This window comes from Chelmon rostratus, chromosome 2 (genome assembly GCF_017976325.1).
Source record: "Chelmon rostratus isolate fCheRos1 chromosome 2, fCheRos1.pri, whole genome shotgun sequence".
Classification (NCBI taxonomy): domain Eukaryota; kingdom Metazoa; phylum Chordata; class Actinopteri; order Chaetodontiformes; family Chaetodontidae; genus Chelmon; species Chelmon rostratus.
The window spans coordinates 8,361,243-8,382,421 of record NC_055659.1 but is presented as its reverse complement, the minus strand read 5'-3'; the positions used below and the strand labels follow the sequence as shown (position 1 = coordinate 8,382,421).

Below are 21,179 nucleotides of genomic sequence, written 5' to 3'. Positions count from 1 at the left end.
TCAAATAAATGGTTAAGCATTACAAAGCAATGTTTTTTCTTCTGCACAGACACATCTCTATGTGACATATAAAGAATATTTCAATGAAATATGCACATGGTTTTATTATACGGGGATATCTGATGTATGCACAATGCTTTTCTCTGTACCTTTGATGGACTGCCGCTTGGGCAGGATGGTGACTGCGCCCTCTGCCATCTCCTCCTGCTGCACAACCGGAGAGATCTTTGAGCCCCAGCTGTCCGAGCCCACCCAGATGAAATGACCTGTCTGGTTGGCCTTTTTAGCTGCGTGGAGTAGCCGCCTGCAAAGGTGAGGAAACAGATGTTGCCGTGGATAAGGTCAGCATCCCGGACCAGCTCCACTTTGATTTTGTTTTGCAATTCATTACACAGTGGTGTGGCAGAGCTGGGCTGAATCGGCTGTGTTCTCACATGTTTCCGTCCTGTCTGCCGCAGTCGCGTTTCTCTCATCTTCAAAGGAGTTTTCTGTAGCTATTACCAGGCCTTACCTGATATCATCTTCGTTGGCAAAAAGGATGACGACTCTCGCGTTTGGGTTTTCTCTGAGTCGGCGGATGACCTTGTCAAACTCCCCTTGCTTGGGCTCCCGGGGAATCTTGACGGACTGGGAGATACACACACCTCCTAAACACACAGATATTTTATGTCAGTATGGGAACTGAAATACAATTCAGGTCATGCAACAGATAAACACTCATGGGTCAGGTAAAGAAATCACAAGCTTTGTGGCTACTCCATCAGTTTACCTGCAAAGGCTTAAAAACTGAAACTCGGATGGTGAAATGCTGTAGAGGGATAACCGACTTTTGAACGAATGAAACTGTCTGGCCTTCTTTGACGGGTTCTTAAGCTAAGACCTTTTCCTCAACAACAGTATGTTGGTTTCACAGATCAGATTTGCTTCACTTGGAATATGGTTTTAGCAGTTTTGTAGGACAGGCAATGATGTTACAACCTGTAGTAGTGTGTATGTAGGTGCTCTGCTATTTTGAAGAGGCCAGTTTACAAAAAAAAAACAACAACATTCAAATGGGGATTTAGCTGAGACTTTTATTTTGAAAGGAACTGATATACATTTATGGGGTTAAATGTGTTTGATTTTGCTCACTTTTTAGAGAACCCTCTGTGTTTAACAGAAAGTTCAGCTCTTGCTTTGTATGTGTTGAGCATCACTAGCGTTACTTCCTCTTTTTAGCCAGGGTTTTCCCAGGGAGGGTACGGATTTTCTTTGCTAGATGCATGATGTTTTGTTTTTTGTTTTTTTTCTGTTAGTTAGATGGGAAATTTGTGGCGGCATGTGTGTGGCAGGGCTGCTGTGCAGCTTGTGATGTGTACTGTTATGACTCTGCTGGTAAGCGTGAAGCATCTAATGCATTTCATTCATTGTGTTGCACAAGCACAGAAAACATACATGTAAGATGCTGTGAATACTTTGCTTTTCTGGATTTGAATTTCAGAGATGTTATACCGTTGCCCCGGGTCTGGCAATAAAGTGCTGAAAGGCAGTCCTGGGAACTCTGGTCCTTACCCACAATGCAACACAACACAGAGTTTGGCTGCATCCAGACCCCTGTGTGAGAAAGCACAGCCCTCTCTCTTTCATTTTAATGGAGCATGTCTGTCTTTGCGGTGGGGCTGCCAGTGGGGTTCGTCCAGCAAAAAATTTCAACCAGGTTCAACTTTTGCTGCAACGCAACGTCATCTGCCAAGGGACTGCGCTGGCCAATCAAATGCACATAAATGCACATTCCTGCTGGATCACCAGTACATAAAACAGCACACCCCCGACACATCCCCCTGTGCTGTTTTTAACGCAGCCTAAATCCCTGCTTAGACCCTAAAAACCTCAAGTCCCTGCAAAGCAGACAGAAAAAAAGGATGTTGTGATGTGTTTTTTGCAGTTGAAGCAATATTTCCAGTGAGTCTCCAGCAGGATTTCTTGGGTGAGCTTTAGAGTGCCTCAGAGTGGCATGTTGGTCTGAAGGATTGTTTCCTAGCATCCCGCAGCTCTCAGGATAGTGGGGATACAGCCAAGAAATGTCTTTGTACACACTGTACACTGTAGATCCGTCTGATACATACTGTACCGATCACTGCTCGAGCTGGAGACCGGTTCAGAGCCGGGAAACCATGACCTTGTAAATAACTGTGTGCCAAAGAGAGTCTATGTTTATTTAGAGTCACACTAAAGATTGAACTGTACATCCTTCCAAGTTGTTCTCCAAAAAGCAGTCAGAGGAGAGAACCAGCACAAGCTACTGAACATTATTAAACAATGAACCGCAAATTAATTCGTTACACATTCCTCTCCATCAGCTGAGAAATGTAGCTACACTCCATCTACACCCTCAACAACCTGCTGCATGAGGCACACAAACAGCAAAAAGGCTTCCATCATTGTTATTTTAGATCATCGTCCTGTGTGTGTGTGACTGACAAATGTGTGATGGTCTAGACCAGGGATGTCAAAGTCAAAATACACCGAGGGCCAAAGAAACAGATTTGCTACAAGCCGAGGGCCGGACTGGTTCAATGTTTATTAAAACATATTTTAATGATTGCACATAGCCTAAGATCTAACACAATGTATATTATTTAATGATTAAATGAACAATCCAATATTCTTTTATGGCTCTGTCAGTGAGTTCGTGGGCTACCGTTGCATTGTGGGGGGAATGTAGTATTGGTGCGTGCAAAACACCAGTCGAAACAAAAGCAAGTTTAAGAGTTGTTATTTCACCAAGTTAGGTCGACTTAGAAAAAGCTTCATCCACGCTTGCCACCATTTTTCTGTCACTATTTTTTGTGGTTGTAGCTACGTAGCTAGCAAGCTATGTAGGAAGACAACAACCCCATTCTTAATCCTGCCTGCACAGCTCTGATCGGTCAGCTGTCTAGTGCAGCACTATCAAGTTTCATGTTCTGACAAGGCTGTTAGAAACAAGCATTTCATGCTGTTGCTTCAGTTTTTTTGACAGATCTGTATCCTGTACTTTTATTTGACACGTGTATTTCCCTTCGAGTGGGAAGTGCATCTCGTTTTTTGACCCTGGAAGTGGTGTGGCATCCCTGGGAATCACACTTTAAATGTCTGAATGCTTCACATCATCTCCGTGATTATGGTCGACTGCTGCGGGGAGCGTGTGTCTTGACTGCAGCAGTGAGAGCATTTCATCACTTCAGCCATTTGTGTGTGATGACCCACTTGTCCACTTTACTCCAACAGGCTCTATTATCGCTCATTTTCAATGTTTACTTAAAATGATGGTTTTGGATAAGTGTGAAGCATGCAACACCATGCCATCACTTTGCAGTCTCTCACATGCCACAGTAGGAGACTATCCTGGTATGACGTTAACAATGAATCCCGAAAATTAATGGAAACTAATTGTGACAAGTAGCCGCTGCAGTGTCAGGACAGCCACAGTCACGTAATCCTTCTTCGCCTCGATAGCAAAGCAGCTTTCTTTTTCTGCTTTTTATTTATATTCAGATGCCTTCCAGATAAAAACCGACATACTCTATGTGAGATCAACACAATCTCATCAAATTTTCACGTCAAAACATCAAGCAGCACATTTTTTTTTCGTCTTTGAATTATGTTAACACTGATTCCACCGCCACAAAATCGGATTATGTCAGGGCTGCACAAAGAACACACACAACGCTTTCATGTTTGCCACATGAAGAAATAAGCTAACAATCACAGAGACTGCAGGGAGAAGACGTGTTTATATATATAAGACGAAGAGAAACTGTCAGAACATGAACTGATTTATGCTTTTAATGACACATCGAATTGAGGTCAATCAGTCGATCAGGCAGTCAAGCAGCTTCTCTCTCATAGCCTGAGATCCTCATTTGACCCCTGTTTTGCATATTTGCAACTGCAGAGACGAAGTGTACGGCATCTTCCCTGTGTTTGTCCACAACACTGAATATATTCTTCTTTTTCAGCGTCCTGTGTTTCAGAGGCTTCTCTTCTGCTTCCTGAATGTTTCCTGCATTTGCACCTGACCAGGGTCTAAAATAGAGTAACTACACAATAATGGTAGTTATAATCATTTTCATAATCAACACTCATTTTCAGCTGATTTCAGCTAATACATATAGCAATTAATGCTAATACAATAATGCTACTGTATATTAAAGTCAATATTCAAAGATTAGGCAAAAAAGCCACTTCAGTTAATCTTAACAGCAAGTTTGACAAGTTGCACGTCGGGATTTGTGTAATGCTACTTTCACTAGCCGGCACTAGAAACAGTACATCTGTATGTCGAGTACAGTGTACTGCTGTATGGCATCAGCTCCTTGCAAGCGCTGAAAAATACAGGATTAAATCTTTAAGATGCTGAACTCCACCTGAGCTTTCTACATGAACAATTTTAGTGTCACTTCCTTAAGTCTTCCTGTATTTTACATAAGCAACAGCCACTTTCCAATTCCGTGGCTTTCATGTAATAATTCGGTGTAAAACATACTGTAAGTCCCTGCTTAATTCAGGGCTTGTAAAGACAGCAGTGAGCTTGCTAACCTTGCACGGTCCTATACAAAAAAAACACAGCTTTTTATTCAGCTGCAAACTACAGTGTTCCTGCTCTGTGCTCTAATTTGAATACATTATGTAAAGGCCTCTTTGTCAGTGAGTAAAGTTATTCTGTTGGGGGGTAAAAAAGACATACACGTCCTCATGCTGAACACTGATAGCACTAAATCAACAATGATGATCAGTTATCGCTGGATTAATGAGGACGTCTGTCAGCAAGTAGTCTGATGGAGGTCAGAATTGAACACATCATGTGTAGATCTTATATGAACACTGGTTAACTAATGACATTGAAAGTTACATATGTGAAGTATTCACCATAATAATGTTCTCAACTGCTGTACTGTGGTTTTACAAATGAAATGTGAACTGCAAAAACAGTCACAAGTTCAAGGAGCAAACTAACGACATATTCAAGGAGGAAAACCGGATCCTGAGGAACACCGATGCTAGAAAATAACTGTCTGTGATGGCTTTACCTGCCTGCTTCATTTACAATACAAAGACAAATCTTCTAGGTTTACTGCTGGCTTGCTTTGCGTCAGGAGGTTGTTTTCATGGATATGTGAGGAGATTTGAAATAATCTCTTCTTGCAAATTATTCTCTTCTCTTGCCAAGTGTATCCTGTGTAACTGTAACTGCCTATGTGGCTCTGACGTGCCAGAAAAGAAATTACTGTCCAACGATGCTGTTTGTCTTTCAAAGTAAATTCCCAAGACATATTTTTCCACTGCAAGCCCTATCAGCGTGGTTTGTTGTGTGCTTCCATCTGTTATGCTCTGTCCATGCACAGTTCATGTTCAATTAAACCAAAGAAATACAATAGTATTAGGTCTGAAAACACAATTTGTTCTTTCTCTGCTCCACTGAGTTTCCTAATTGTACATCTTTTCCATGTTATTTGTTCACCACACGTCTTTTTGTGTGTTTAGTCTGTGGAGCCACTCAAGTAAATAATTAACATGTGGAACGCAACATCTTGACTTCATCTTTGTTTCATCTTTTTTTTTTTTTTTATCTCTAGATGCTTCTGACTTTAAAGGGCTTTTCATTTTTGTGCTTTTGGAGTGTGCAAAGTTGGTTGATCTCGGACTTGGAGCTTGAAACATGGTGTTAAATCCAGTTAGAGCACCAGTTCAATACCAGTCATGCACAAATTGAAATGGTCATGTGATACTACTAATGATATCTGAATAAGCACAATTTAGGATGTACAACAGAGAGTGCATTTTCAGATATGGGATGAATAATGTGGTTTAAATTAATGTCAGTCTATTTGTAGTAAGTTTGTAATCTGAGTGAGCAAACATTTTGGTGATATTTGAAATGACACCACAGACAGCTGAACTGTCTTTATTTGGCTGCCCCACAGATATCTGCATGACATGGTCAGTGTCATAGTGCAACAGCTACTTTTAGGAAAAATGAGTGAAAACTAAAAATCAATATCAGATTTGACCTCTGCCAGGGCGGTTGTGGTTTTAGTTTGCGGTTTGTTGGCAGGATATCTCCAAAACTTACAGATTTCAATGAAAGTCTTCAACCACGGGCCAAGGAAGTGATTCAGGCACAGCAGGATATTTTTAAACACACTATAACTTACTACTCTTACCAGTTTTGAGCATTCAGAACAAAGCCTATCTGGACCAATCCTTTATAAGATATATAGTATAGATATACAAAAACACTCCAGTTTTGCACATGTGATGTCATTGCCTCACCTTGTGAGAAGGTGTGTGGAAACCCAGTGGCGCAGTTAGTAAGCCACAGTTCATGCATGTGCTTGTGGTGTATTTTCAAGTTCTTGTCAATTTCACAAAGATCTAAATGCGTGAAGGTATCAAAATTATCAATTCTTGTTTTCAGGTGAATATGTTAATCCATTTCTGATAGATCCCATATCGCCATAGCAACTTTAAAGGTAAAGGCACAGAGAATCCGGTGAGGATGGATGTGAATGCAGCAGACCACTGACAGCTCCAGCTGGTGGGTGACAGACTGCGAGCTGGGTGGTGCTTGATTTTGGCCCGTCCATTTTCCAACATGCAGGATGGGTCACAAATGTTCTCATATTACAGGTAAACAGTACACTAAAATATGTTCCTGAGAACATCTGAGGCGAGAAATGGTCAATGCAGTAACAGAATCTTGGGTCGTATTTTATCAGCACTGCTTAGTTTGACAGCTTGACCTGCTTTTCGTGTGCCTGGTGCATTGGGCTCGACGGACTCGTCTGCATGCATCTGCAAAGTTAAGGACGAGTCATGATTCTGCGAATTCAGATACGGCTGCTAGTCTGGCAACCTGCACTTACAAATTAACATGTGTTTCCTCTCCATCTGGTCTGCTCCTGTCCCTTGTATTCACCTCAGTTCAGTTTTAGCTCCACTGTAGACATCAAGACAGCATTGTAGGTGCTGGCTAGCAGTCACTATAAGCAATACAGCTCACTGCAAGTTTGTGGTGTTGCTGTATTTGATTGTACCATATTGTAAGGTGTTTGTGTGGAGGACAAAATAACTTGAATGCCATTCATAAAGGCAACACCACATTTTATGCCTCAAAGATTACTGTAGAACACTTTTCTGTCAGTCGCAATAAAAATGTAGCATTTGCTGACTACTGTGTAATATTACATTGTACAGGTTGTTTTTATTTTTGCAATTAAAAATATTTGTTGTGTAAATGAGGTTCACAAATAACGTGACTTGACCTATTGTGTCAATGCAAGGCTAGGACAGATTGCAAGCACGATACTGCTACTATGCTGCTTCCCATTCCCGTCTGCAGCAGGGTCTTTTTTTTGTTTGTTTGTTTTTTTACAGGCCAGTGTCACAGTTCTTAATTTTAGTGAATTGCAGCTGTGGTGAGACTTCAAAATAAAATGTTTCCTGGAATGGTTAATTCGCCGAAGCACAAAGTATGGAGGACAACTGGCTCCGGGCCTTTTCACATGTCAGTGTGAAAACTGTTGATGGCTGACAGCTAAGTAGATGTTTTTCAGTTCCATGCTTTGTCTCTCATTGACTGGTTCCTTGTCATTATAAAAATAAACACACAAGCGCTTCCTTACAATCAGGCATGCACAGAGCTCCTGAAATGAATTCACAAGTCAAAGCGAGTACAGTTAGGTGACATAAAAAGACAGGTAGTTACAGCTTCACATGGAAACCGTACTTAAAAAACAGCCATGTGTTCTCACAAAGGCTTGGGAACAGCTGAACAGGAAACAAGCTAATACGAACATGTCCAAGTTTTTTAAATGTCCAAATAATGTTTCAGATTTAGTTTGGTTGGCCATGTTTTCTTTGATACTTGATTGGTAGAGATTTGTTGATAACTCATCAAATACTGCCCGTTCATAAACACACAATTTTTTGTGTTCTCTCTGGGTTTGCTGAATTTATATTTAGACTTCCAATCACTTTTGCAAGATAACATGCCAGTTCAGTCGGATGCTCTTGTCCATATTAAAAGTCCAGTGTGTAGGATTTACTGCAGGGTTTTGCAGACTGAAACCATGGTGGCTACTGTCCTTCTCTACAGCCAGTGTTTGGTGTGTCTCCTGGGCTACTGTAGAAACATGGCAGTATTTTCATGTTAGTATACAGTCACGAAAACATAATTATAAATATCATATTCCATTTCTGCCAGTAGATTTTCTAAACCCTACACACTGGACCTTTAAAATCTAAAAGTACTAAATTGCCATTTAGTGCCTGTGTTGAAAGGCTTCCTTCCACACAGTGTTTTCAGATTGTTTTCTTAAAGTTTGTAATAAAATGGAGCACTGCCTCCATCTGTGGTGTTTGGGTGAATAGGATATTTTGACAAATATGGCCAATTACAGCACTTTTGCAGAAAGTTCTTTCTCTTGCCTCTGACTTTCAAACAATAAACAGAGGAGAGACAACTCCGGTACACCGTCGTTTTACTCGCAATAAACTTTATTTGAGAAACATCGGCCCTTAGACCTCCATCAGCTGAAGCTTTAAAGGACCCCTGATATCTCCCCCTACGCATCTGTCTACAAGAAACTGAAGTAGAAAACACTGAATTTGAATTTAACTTTAATTCATCCAGCACATGATGAACTCCTTCTGATGACAAAATGTGCTTAAATAGTAAAACACAGAATAAAATTAAAACGGAAAACATTTAATTTTAGAAAAAATAAAACATCTGAATCTGGAAATTTAACTACAAGGTGTTCATGAGCGTTAACAGTCTAAACAATAGACAACAACTGTGCTGAAATGGGTGGCTACTGTCTGCCCTGCAACAGACAAATACATTTCTGTTGTGTTAAATAAAAACCCCAATAAAATAAGCGATCACAGAGAGAAAGTTTGACAACATGGATGTGAACTAAGATGACCTACTTTCTTTTACGGTTTGGATCGGGTCAGGGCTGAAGAGTCGAAACCTGTCATCATTTAAAAATTGACCTTTATAGTTGGCAACGCCTCCATCGAGCTAATCACTGTAATTCTTTAAACACCGGGACACAGTGCCAGAATGAATCACCCCTCAAAGTTCCAGCAACATTGAATGGAGGTGGTGTCTGCCATATCACATTTAAGCAAAAAATAAAAAAATAAATGTGAGTTTAATTACAGAGCCCCTCCATCAGGCCAGCCTGTCTGGTCGTCTGAGATATCACCAGAGATTTCCCATTAGCAAATGGGTTGACACAAGCCCTTCATCACAGTCCCTCTTCAAAGTGCAAGATAAAAAATAAAAAAAAACCCTACATGGCTGCATAAAGTTCCATTTTATTTTTCACTTCTCTAAAGCAAGGGCAGTGGTTTCAATCAACCCATTTGACTTCTGTCTGACCTCTTTCCTATGACTACAGTCCAGAAACGCCTTAGGCAGAGCCGAACCCGCACACTAAACCAAAAGAATAGGAGTGCTTTAGACTGTAGCCTACCTAATTGACTCTGTAATAGTGTCATAGTTCAGTGCCACCAAATTGACTGAATTTTCCAGCATGCTTTGGCAACACTGATACCCTGAAAAGTGACGAAAAGGCCTCCCAGTGCAGCTCTCAAGTTTATCGCCCTTAACATCAAGGAGCAACAAAACAGTGGCGGTGTAGCACCTGATATTACCCTCTGCATTTAGAATTGATCACTCCAAGCCAATTACATTAACATGTTAATAAATTTAACACGTAACTATCCATCACGCTGTAACCTTTGAAGCTGCATGTATCAATATTTTTATGCATGTATCAATACTTTTATTTAAACGATGGACCAACATGTGTGTTAAAGGGTCAGTCACAGTGACCAACCCAAAGGGAATCATTACCTGACCCTACACTACTCAATGCTCTACAAAGCATTTTAGCATCTTTCAGCTCATTCTTTTGTTTTTCTAGCCTGCAACTGTCAGGCATCAAAAGGTGAATAGGCAAAGTTTGCAAAGTTGATTGAACATTGAGCATTTAGCAGCTAAAAAGCCAGATATTTCCCTCAGGAGTTAGCGGAGAAGAGAGCAAAAGCGAGCCACAAGAGAGTGGATACTGGACTTGCATTTGCTTGGTGCAGCAATACACGACTCCAAAGTAATGCTAATGTTGCTTCATATCTGCTGGATGCATGCTAACAAGCTAGCCACAGCTGCCATAGCACACAATTACTTTTAGTTCTCATAATATGCAAGTGATTTTTAATTATTTCTTCCTCAAGCTGAGAGCTCGAGAAACTTCAGACAATATTATATTCCTGTTAATTCCGTCTGGACAGGCCGGGGCTCTTCCAGAGAGCGTTTTTCACACCTCTGACCTGTCCTGCACGAAAAGGGACTGCTGCTTGCATTCAGAAGGTGTTAATTAAAAAATCCAGGCGCCATATGGAGGAGGCTACCCAACAGCAGGCTCCTACTGTTTTGGAATTTCACTTTGCTGCTCTTGTCTGTGTTTCTGTGGAGATGAGGTCATCTGCAGTGACAGGCTGACAATGATTAGGTAATGGGCCTTCACAGGCCGCTGGTGCTTTAGAAATCTGCTCTGCTGGATCACACACGGCTCACTGACACATTTGGCTCCACGGGTTTGCCTTTCCTTCTTGTCAAATTCTGAAATTAAATGTCTCTTCGGCGAAAAGTAATTTGTGTTATTGAGAAGTACTCCTTGCAGAGTGAACTCAGAGAAAGTATTTGCTGCTGTGTGTTTTTTGCTTAATATTTTATTGGTGTTATTCTGAGAGGTGCTGTGAGTGGGTGGGAAGGAACCTGCAAAAGCGCAGACAACCTCTTATGAGAAAATGCTAAGCCTCAAGAAATGATACACAGCTGCTCAGGAGTATTTCTGCACCGTAATTGACGTGCCACAAGCATAATTTCATTAGAGGGACCTGTTGCCTGGGAGCATAGGAGCATCCAACGAGGAAAATCCAAGCCCTTAAGCTGCCAGGCCTGAGAGATAACAGAGCCGCACTATCACAACTGCAGAGATATGGACAAAATATGCAGACAACAAACAAGCCCATTTTGCCCATTCATTATTCTGGGTTGTAGAAATCATATCAAGCATTCTGCTATACATAATGAATGCAGACCCGGAGGAACATCGTCATAAAAACTCTGCAAAGCAGTTCAAAATAAGTGCAACCTCTAGACTGATGTGTGGCGTAAAGTGTTTTCAAAATGGCTGCATGGAGTGCCGAGTCCCTCGTCTGAAAAACTCAATTCCTAACCGTCTTCGCCTTCCTGCCCTTGAGACGCCGCCTGCGATTGTGCCTAGTCCTAAAGAAAACCTCGGCTGCAGGAGATGAATGACCTCCCTCCATTCGTCATCATCACCTCCTCACCAATTAAACGCCAGCAAAACACTGCAGTGGAAGCAGCTGCTTTCATCTTCTAATTGACTGATTGATTTGCCTGTTTTTCTATCACCCTATAAGATGTTTTATGATGCAACCAACAGTGTTTCATTTGATTTATAGGACGCAGCTTTAGCGGGCGCACTGATGTGGGAAGGTGATATAAACACCATTTGTGAATTCATATGGTACAAAAACCCTGCCTGCCGAGGAAACAAAACAAAAAGTCAAGTGTTCTGTTTTGCTAATTTGTTGTTGGAGTCCCTGCAGAATAGACATAAATGTGGACAGAAATAATGCAAACCGAGTACATTTTCAATACGTTTATAAATATCCAAAATCTGAGGCTACAAAAGGCTGACTGCTCAGTGTGGGAGTTGTTCAAAAGATGCTGTTGTTGTTGTTGTCTGGTTCATGTATTGAGAGATGTGTCCGGCCCTGAGGATAAGCTATTGTTTAGGCACATTTACCCCACCCTTCAGGATAACTGGTGTTCATGAAAGACATTTTGCTAAGAACATTTTTCATTAGAAAGCTTCTTGGTTAGGATTTTGTGGAAGAGTCTTCTCAGCTTTGACACAAGTCTGATACATCATGTGAAGCAGAAAATGGCTTTATTTTTCAGTTTTCCCTCTGAGGCAAAAAAGGAAAAACAGAAATTCTCTCAAAACAACATTTTTTTGTTGAGTTTGACTATGATGGTTGTGTGAGGACTCTGAGGACTGATACTGTCTATCTTCACATTAGATTAGAGACCCTATAATCCATTTCTTGCACTGATATATAGTATATCTTTAAAGTTGATCATTCTTGCTAAAGTCCATATCTCTCCAACAATGTTATGTCAAGTTCAGGGTTCAATTTATTCATCCATAAAACCATGGAAATCACAGTGTTCCCATCTAATCAACCAACACTGATTACAGAACATAGGAAATAAATACCCAGAGAATTACACAATAGATAAAAGAGAGATTTTGGAAAGTGTCTCTCTGACTCTGTATAGGATGCAAATACCAATGTGACCAATGTTCCTACCAATGTCAGGAAAGGTTGATTTAGCTCTAAATAACGTTTGAAAATGACTCAAAATGATAATTTCTATTGCATCTTTCAAGAGCAGATGTCAAAGTGCCTCATGATTTAAAAAAAAAAACAGAGACAGAGCGGCAGACATTAAAAATCACTCCATATAAATAACAACAACTCTAATTTTGCTTTAAATGCTGACCAGGACTTAATGTGAAAAGCAGACCCATGTTGCACCTCGTCTGTACAGTGTGCTTGGATTCCAGCAGTCACGTTGCCTGCATACTTGGAAAAGCTGTTTAATGCGCCAGCAGGGAAACCAGCAGGGCAGACGGTAGCCACCCATTTCAGCACAGAATACCCACAAAGCAGTTTGGCAGCCCCCTCACTCCAGCATGAACAGAGCTTTACAGTGATAATGCGAGCAACCGACAGGGACCTGACGCATACGGCGAGTTCAACATGCTGTAGTCTGGCTTTTTGTGGGTTATCCTGGGTTAAACAGAGCTGGCTGTGAAAGCAGCTCTGTGGGACACATTCAGGTCGCCAGTGATTTTTCACTCAGGTTTAGTGAAACATGGTAACTCTTAGAAAGCCTGTGTCACAGCTCTAGGCATGGCAACATCTGTCTGTCCATCAGTTGGTCCACCACTCTGGTCCTAGCTGACATATCTCAACAACTATGGGATGGATTGCTACTTTTGTGCAGGCATTCATGTTGCACAAAGGTGACTTGTCACCTGAATCATGTTCTAGCACGACGAGCAAGGTTAAAGTTCGCACTTATCCAGTGGAATATCTTGACATCTACTGGTTGGACTGGCACACAGTTTAGTACAGATCCCTGAGGATAAATTCTGCTGACTCTGCTGATCTGGCTTTCCTTCTAGACCATTGTGAGGGTCATGCATTTTGACTGTTATGTGTCAATAACTACAACTTGTACAGACCATCATTAACCCATTAGAATGAAATACAATCATATTGTTCCCAGGACTCATCCTCTAGTGCCGTCATCACGTCAAAATTTAAATTTGTCCTATAATTTGGTTACTGAAAAAATACTTGCAAAACAAATGCCATTCCCATCAGCATCAGCCGTTTGTTTGGTGCCAATTATCAAATTTCTTTCCTGTATACGCCCCACTGTCTGAATAAACGTTGTTCTTTCTGAGACAGACCCCCAGGTCAGCCTACTGGTAAATTATTGTTTACTTTTAAGTGATTTTGTTCCAATGTGTTTGTGAGCATCTTTGTGCTTGTGTGATTTTGACATTCACTGTTAATAAAGAGAGACTGACTGATTTATATTCCCTAAATGTTCTCAAGAAGTGTCAGTTTGAGAGAAGATTTCTCAATTACTGTCAGTAAAAAAAAAACAAAAAAAAAACAGTTTAATAAAAATTCCATTTCATGTCAAATTGTCCTTGGAAAATAGCAATTCTACACATGGATCTTGATACTGCACTTAGGAGATAACATTAAACAAAGAAGTGTTTACGAAAACAATCCCAGGAACGGGATTGTGTACTGAAAGGAAAACATTTCATACACCCTGTGAACACCCTGATGTTGTTAAGTGCTCGGCTGCACCAAACCAATTTTGCATCAAAGAAGCAAGATGAAAAGAATTCAAAGCGACAGTGATATGATTTTCCCTGAAATCTCACGCAGCAACGTTTTCTCAACAAATGCAGCGATCTCCATTTGGCAAAATTCAAAATGTGTTTTTCTGCTCACAAAATGTCAACAAATATCAGTGTTGTGCACAAATAAGCCGTTTATGAACACAGTATTCATAATCACTTTCCAAGCCTGACCTTTGGCTCACAGTAATCCATTGTAAAGTGTTTGTACTAATCATGTGCTGATGTACATTTTAATTTTAATGACCTGCAAAACCTCTTTTGCATATTTGACGTTACATACTTGTACGCCTAGAAGGTGCTTCTTTAAAAAACCACTAACACTTTGCAGTGTGGCTGCACACATGGTCTCTCAATGAGAAACAACACATAACAGAAGAACCAAAATCTGCAAGTCTGTGTGTGCCCTTGATCCCCCTGATGAAAGGTCGTTTAAAATGCCTCGTGTTCACTGCAAGAAAAATATATTTCTGACACATACACACAGATGTGTGAAAATAAGCGATCCTGTAGCGCTCAGTTCAGCCATTGTTTCAGTATTTTGGCTACATTGGATGTTCTTGAAAAAAAAAAACTGAATATTCTGCAACAATATAATAAGTACGCATTTATTTAATTCTAGCAAATAATGAGGGAACTGGTTATTGTGACTTGTATAATAATAGTAGAATAACCAAAAATGACATGCTATGTAAATTTGCACATTCTTGATGCACTAACCCAACTTAAAAACAAGTTTATTTTCCTTTCAAGATAACGCTGTATTTGCATCTCACAGAGAACATTTTCCCTTGCTGCCAAAGCTTTGATTTATGTCAAGTTCTAGTTTGTTTTTTTTTCTGGGAGAATATTAACTGTAAATAAAAAGGGAGGACATTAGGTTCACTGCTGGGAGCACACAGTAATAATTAAAGCCAAATCAGACTAAGTCAATATTTTTTATCACGTCAGAGCTCCTCTTATCTGGACTTTGGTGGTTTAACAGTAAACGCACCCTTTAGAGTGATTTCAGTGAGTATATCAAACTGGAGAACAAAAGGGGGACAAAAATAGGATTTTCAAATGTGATGGCTCGCATACCCATCCCATATGTTCTTGTGTGTGAATATTTGCTGCGAGTGCAAATTTTAATCTGCAAGTACTCTGGTGTTTATTTATGAAAAATAGATTCATATTTTCTCCATTGAAGTTGACTAAGAATACATTCTTCTCAGCAGAAACGGCTTCTGGGATAACATGCAGGGTCAGAGCCAGGTGAGCGGGTCATTCGCACATCAGCGCCGCCCTGCACCGCTACAGTGCATCTCCACTGGGTCAACTACACAAGCACCGAAATGTCCTGCGGTGCCACGAGAGCATGCACTTACTTTTATACATGCATATATTCTCACTTGCTCAGCCTTCGGTGCCTTGCTCAGGCGCTTGTTGACAGCAGCTACAAAGTCAATGCAGCCCTCTACAGCCAGCCCCTCCCAGGTCAAGTGAGTCTTTAAAATGGGAAACTTTCTGTAACAAGCTGGATTCTTTAACCTCCAGGCTACCACTGTACCCCAGCTAATTAATTTATTTATTTTCTAATGCACGCTGGCACATTAACTAATGCCCCCAGCTAGGAACGTCTCACCCCTCCCTTCCAAACACAATTCCACTCATTTCATGCGGTATAAACAATATGAGCAAAGTCAGATAATGATAAGACTTTAATTTGCCGGTGGCCTCGGGGCTCGCTGTTGGAAGATTTTGATGTTCTCCTGGAGACATGGCGTATCAACTCCTCAGCCAGACCAGTTTATTTTCATGTGCTAATTTGTGTTTAGTATGCGTAATGTAGTAAATATCCCAATATTATGACTGAAGGCAAACTGTGGATGAGCATTGTATTTAAAGATAACTTGGATTAGCTAATGTGCAAAATAGATTTGCTTCAGCTTTGTTTAAAATGGGGATTTAAACATGTGCAGTGTCTACTTAAATATTAGTAAAACTGGCTGTCTGCCATTTAAAAGCCAGCGTTAATATCTGGACATAACATTGATGTTATTGCAATATGCCACTCTTCTAAAAAAAAATTAAAAAAATCTAAAACTTTTGTTGCATTCAACAAAATCTCTCTTTTCATTTATTAGCAAATTGGTCTGTATGATTCCTCTAGACGGAGATTTATGGGCGTAACTCCAACTTTACAGTAAAAGACAAGTAGGTGCGGGAAAAAGGGAAGCCTCATTTACATGCAGAGACAGACATTCTACTTCCACAATCAAACACATGGAGATCTGACTATTCGATGCCTGCTTTATCTTTCAAGCCTTGTCAAGGATTCTGTGGAGAATTCACAGCAGAGTGCGCACATTGTTCACTTCCCAGTTCTTCAAAAAAAGAACACTTGATGGAGGAATACAGGCCAGACATAAAATGAATAACGGTTGTTTCCATGACATCTTTGTCCTGTGGCAAATTACTTAAAATAAAAAGGAGATTCTTTTGCCTTGAAAGTTAAATGAGGCAAATAAATACAGTTTTTAATTCTGTCATCTGCTGTGTTTAATCAAAGCGTGTGTCTGGTATGACGCAGTGGCAGTGTTACAGCATTTGCCACCATATGCTACGTGAAAGTATGAATACGCCTTTAAACAGAGACTGTGTTGCTGCAGGTACTGCAGATTTACTCAAGTCTTAGACAAGATGAGGCAGATTTACTTCAGCCTCGTACCGAGGCAGAAAGATGATAGCGAAAGAAGAGACAAGAGGAGCACTCCAAGATCTTTGCAGTACCATTCATGTCAGTGTGCCTCAGAGCTCTGGGGCCAAATATGGTAATCCTCGCTCTGGTAGCCGGGCCTGTGGAGCAGACCTTGTCAAGCAGTACTACAATTTCAAGTCTGTGGGTCAGCGCAGTGGAAGCCGTGTTAAAGTGGGCTAATCCCGCAGACATGGCACTGTCCCTCTAGGCCAGCGCCGCAGTCTAATCTGTGTGGAGACTGAAGAGCAGAGAACCGTACAGAAGAACCAGGATGAGCTTGCACGGTCAGCAAAACTCATCAGCTGGCACCTTCATGGATCATGAGAGGTGATAATCCTCCCATCATTCTATTGTTTTGAAATTCCCACAATACCCAGTTTAAGGTTTATGTCATTGCTTTTGGTTGATAGCTCGTGGATGGAATTACACTCAGTCCAAATACATTTTTAATCATATCTCTTCCTCCATATTAATCATAAATCCTCAATAATATTTCTGTGAGCTCTGAAATAGCAGACCTTTATGTCTTTCTTTTTTTTTTTCCATCTATCATCCGGAGTTCAACGTTTTTATTTGACAGTAAGAAAAATGGATTTGTTCATTTGCTTTTCACTGCCACAATATTTGACTTGAACAGAAGCTATTCTTCTGCAGAATAGCTGCCACATACTGTAGAAACAATTCAACTGCCATAACAAGCAGCACGCTCTTTTTCTCCGCTGTCTGATATGCTACATGACATGTTCTGTAGTCTCTAAATGGGAAAGCTTTTTAACAGCAGGAAATTTCCTGCCTAGCACCAGGACAGGCAGCACCTGTTGGTGGCTGCGCCCTGTGTGACGGATGCTGCTGCCAGTCGGGGACAGGTGAACGCACCTTTTTGAATTTCATGAAAACTCAATGCAGCCGCAGCAAGCAACATCGAGCAAGAAAATGAATTAAACTACGCATCGCACCGTCACTTTTGCTAGCCTTTAGACTTTGACCCATTCAGAATCATTCGTATATCTTGCCAGCTCTGCCGCTAAATTGATGCCATTCATTACATGATCGAGGCGGGTGTTTTTGTGGGGTGAGTGGAGGTAGCCAAGGCGCTGCTGAGAGCAACCTAGACTGTGATGATTGATAGGAGGCGAGCTGCATAAACGCTGGAGTGCTGGTTCCTTAAATGCAAGTGAGTGTTACTCTCATTGACGGCTTGGGGCGAAGCCATTAATAAACCCTGCAAATGATGATAGCTGCTGTATTGATTCTAGTTTGCACCCTTTATTCCACCGGCCCCTCTTCCTCCAATACTTTGCCTCAGTAAACACAGGCATCGGAATTGTTGACCCGGACTGTCTCTGCCATTGATCACGCCGCCGATGTTGGGACACAACATTCTCTTTGTTTGCGTGGTAGCGTAATCCATTCACAAAGCTTGCTGATGGTACAAAACGGATCAATACAAGAGGAAAAATGGAAGGATGAGATTAAAAATTATAGATGTATCCCTGAAAAATGTGGCGATATCCCACCCCGATCCTTTGCAAATGATTGACCTGAATACGTCAAGAACGTGGCAAATGTGTGCTGTGTTTCAACGCAAAATCCTGCAGGTGAGTGGTGCACTCTTCGGTGCGCTCACAGTGTAGTGCACGTTGGTTTTCTAACATAAACAGTAAAGAATGAAGCGCTTCGTTTTGATCACGTCTTCAGCAGACTGACAAAAGAACAAATGAGTAACGAAATTCCAGAGTTACAGCAGTTCACTCACTGCTGGCTGATCAAACGTCTGTTTCTCCGTATTCTGCAAACATTTCCCCCTTTTTTTTTCCCCCAGCCTTCAAATCTGATCCTGCTTTGCGTCACCCACACGCCTCTCCGCCCTTCTTCCTCTCTCTGTTTCAGCTGAGTGTTAAGCGCCTCGTCATTTGTAATGGAAATGACACGCTCTGAGTCAAAGTGACATTATATCAAAATTTTATCCTGTGATTCCTGCCAGGCTATATCCCTCATGCTCTATCCCTCATTCAGAATCAAATTAGAGTCACTCTCGCTGAGCCCCATAACTTCAAAAAGATCCCAGTGTAATGTCTTCAATAACACTTGAACTCCTGGATGCTAGCCAGCGTCTTTCGCTCAACTTTCGCTGAGAAAGTTGTGGACTTCCATACCTCTTCGGTTAGTTTGAAATCTGCCAGAGAAAGTGGGGGGATTATGTTCAAACTTTTAAAAGGTAACAAAGACATGAAAAGCTGTTTGTTTGTCTCCCATCCACTGAAATGGCTGCCTCCTCTCGTACAGGATGGGCTTTAATGGCATCGCCTCAGCTTCCAGCCATTTGTCTTGGAGACTGATGAGCAGCGTCACATTTTTATGAAGCTGTGAAATGTCTTTTTTTTTTCTAAATCCAGGCTACTTTCGGTCGAACAGGTGAATAAGGTACGAAATAAGGACAGCTAAGGGGAAAATGCCCACTTGGTCAGAAATGCAAACCACACAGACTTAGTTTAAAAAACACATTAATCAGCATATTGTGGAATATAAATCCGAGTGCTGCGTGCTTATCCTCAAAGAAGATATTTTTTTAACTAAATGCTCTGAGGAAAATCCCTGCCCACAATACATTAATGCATGGCAGAACTCTGCTTTTCTGCAGCTGTAGTCAGAAAAGCTTTTGGTTAGGAATAAGTATAATTCCTCCAACATTCCCTTCAATTCGCAATGTTTAGCCAAGCCTAGACATTTTCCTGATTTCATCAGGGCTAATGGGACAATTGGAATCCTATTTGTGTCTCACTGTGCAGCCTATTACCATATGGAAATCTTGTTCAAAATACAGCTTCACTGTTACTATATTTTTTTTTTTTTTGCTAAATCAAATTCAGTTTCTACCATCAAGGTTATTTCAGCATACTGTGTATGGAGATTACTTGTCCTCGATAGCCGGTGGTTGCTTCACGCCAGTGTTTTCCTCTCACATCAGGCACCAAAGCCCCTATTCATCCCTCCTCATGACAGTGCTCTCCCTGCCTCACTAACACGAGGGTGCCTTTCCCATCACTTCCATATTGATCCTTCAAAGGTCCTTGTGCACGGATGAAATTGCATTTATCCCCCATTAGAGGAAGCGCACGGCTTTAAGAATTTATTGTGACAGTGGTGAACACCACAGAGTAATAAAGTTATTATGGAAAAAAGGCAAAATGTTGGTTTTCAGAGTTACAAGAGCCTGTGGATTCACTTCGGAGTCTGTTTGCAGATGGGTGAATAATCTGCTTGGGACAATATTCCTCCAGTGACTGTCTTTAAACTTTAAATACAGATACAGGGACAGATTATTCACACTTGAATGATAAATCACTAAGGTGTCGAGTTTGGCTCCTCTTGACTCAAACGGTATAATAATGATTTATATCCACATTTCTATGAAGGTATATGAAAAATGTCCAGGTATATAATTAATCTGTTCCAAGCCGGTTTCAATTAATGGCTGGCTGCTGCTCTTCTAAAGGACATTTTCAACTCAAAAGAATAAAAGTGTGTCACAGGCAAAGCTGTAATGTGAATGAGAAGGAGTGTCCACCTTCACAGTCAGTGTCTTTTGTTGGTGAATGTACAACATACCACAAATGTTGTAGTCACTTTATGTGCAATCAGTGTATAGTCTGTGACATTCTACAGAATTGTTGGCAGTACATTTTTATGGCAATTTTTCTTGCAGTTATTTGCAGCAATGTAAATTTTTCATATACATTTTTTTTACATTTTTTTCCTGACATAGCCCTTTGTATAAAATGTACATATACTGTATATAGTCAGCTTTTATTTTGTATTTTTCTATTATGTTGCTATTTATTCCAACTGCTATTACCTGCTGCTTGTAACACCTGAATTTCCACAGCTGGGGATCAATAAAGTATATCTTATCTTAAAGACAGATTGTGGTTCAGTAGGTACAGTAGCTGAAGAACTAGTAAGCTCATTTACTTGCAAGCTAGTCAGCTCACTCATTAGTAGGTTAGCTCACTGACTTGCCCAATAAGTGCGTTTTTCTGAATTAATATGTGGACTATTACATGTCTGTACACTGCACTGTGGGACAGCTCTTGGGACACTAAGCTGGGTTTTGTCCTAATCAATGGCTGACTTTGTTTGCTTTCCTTACTTTGAGAGAGGAAAAAAGGAAATTGAGAAAAATCAACTGATGATTAAAGGAAGAGATTTTTAAAGGCTACATGTGTTTTCATATATTTAGGCTGATGTCAGGTGTCCTGTATATTTGGTGGAGCAATATTGCGAGTGGGCTGAGGTCAATATATACTTCAAAGAGTCATATTCACTGTGCAACAAAGAATGGTCAAAGTGTACATTTCCCT

At 40.8% G+C, this 21,179-nt stretch overlaps 1 protein-coding gene across 1 annotated transcript in view; it reads right to left on the bottom strand.

Annotated features, from left to right (window-relative positions):
- The window catches only part of LOC121612311 (metabotropic glutamate receptor 4-like), a gene marked incomplete at its 5' end in the record, with an annotated part of 123,906 nt that overhangs the window by 39,961 nt on the left and 62,766 nt on the right, over positions 1–21,179 (bottom strand). The window contains 2 exons of the mRNA XM_041945117.1: positions 150–304; positions 512–647. Coding sequence (XP_041801051.1) covers positions 150–304; positions 512–647 — 291 coding nt within the window. The remainder of the gene's footprint in view (positions 1–149; positions 305–511; positions 648–21,179) is intronic.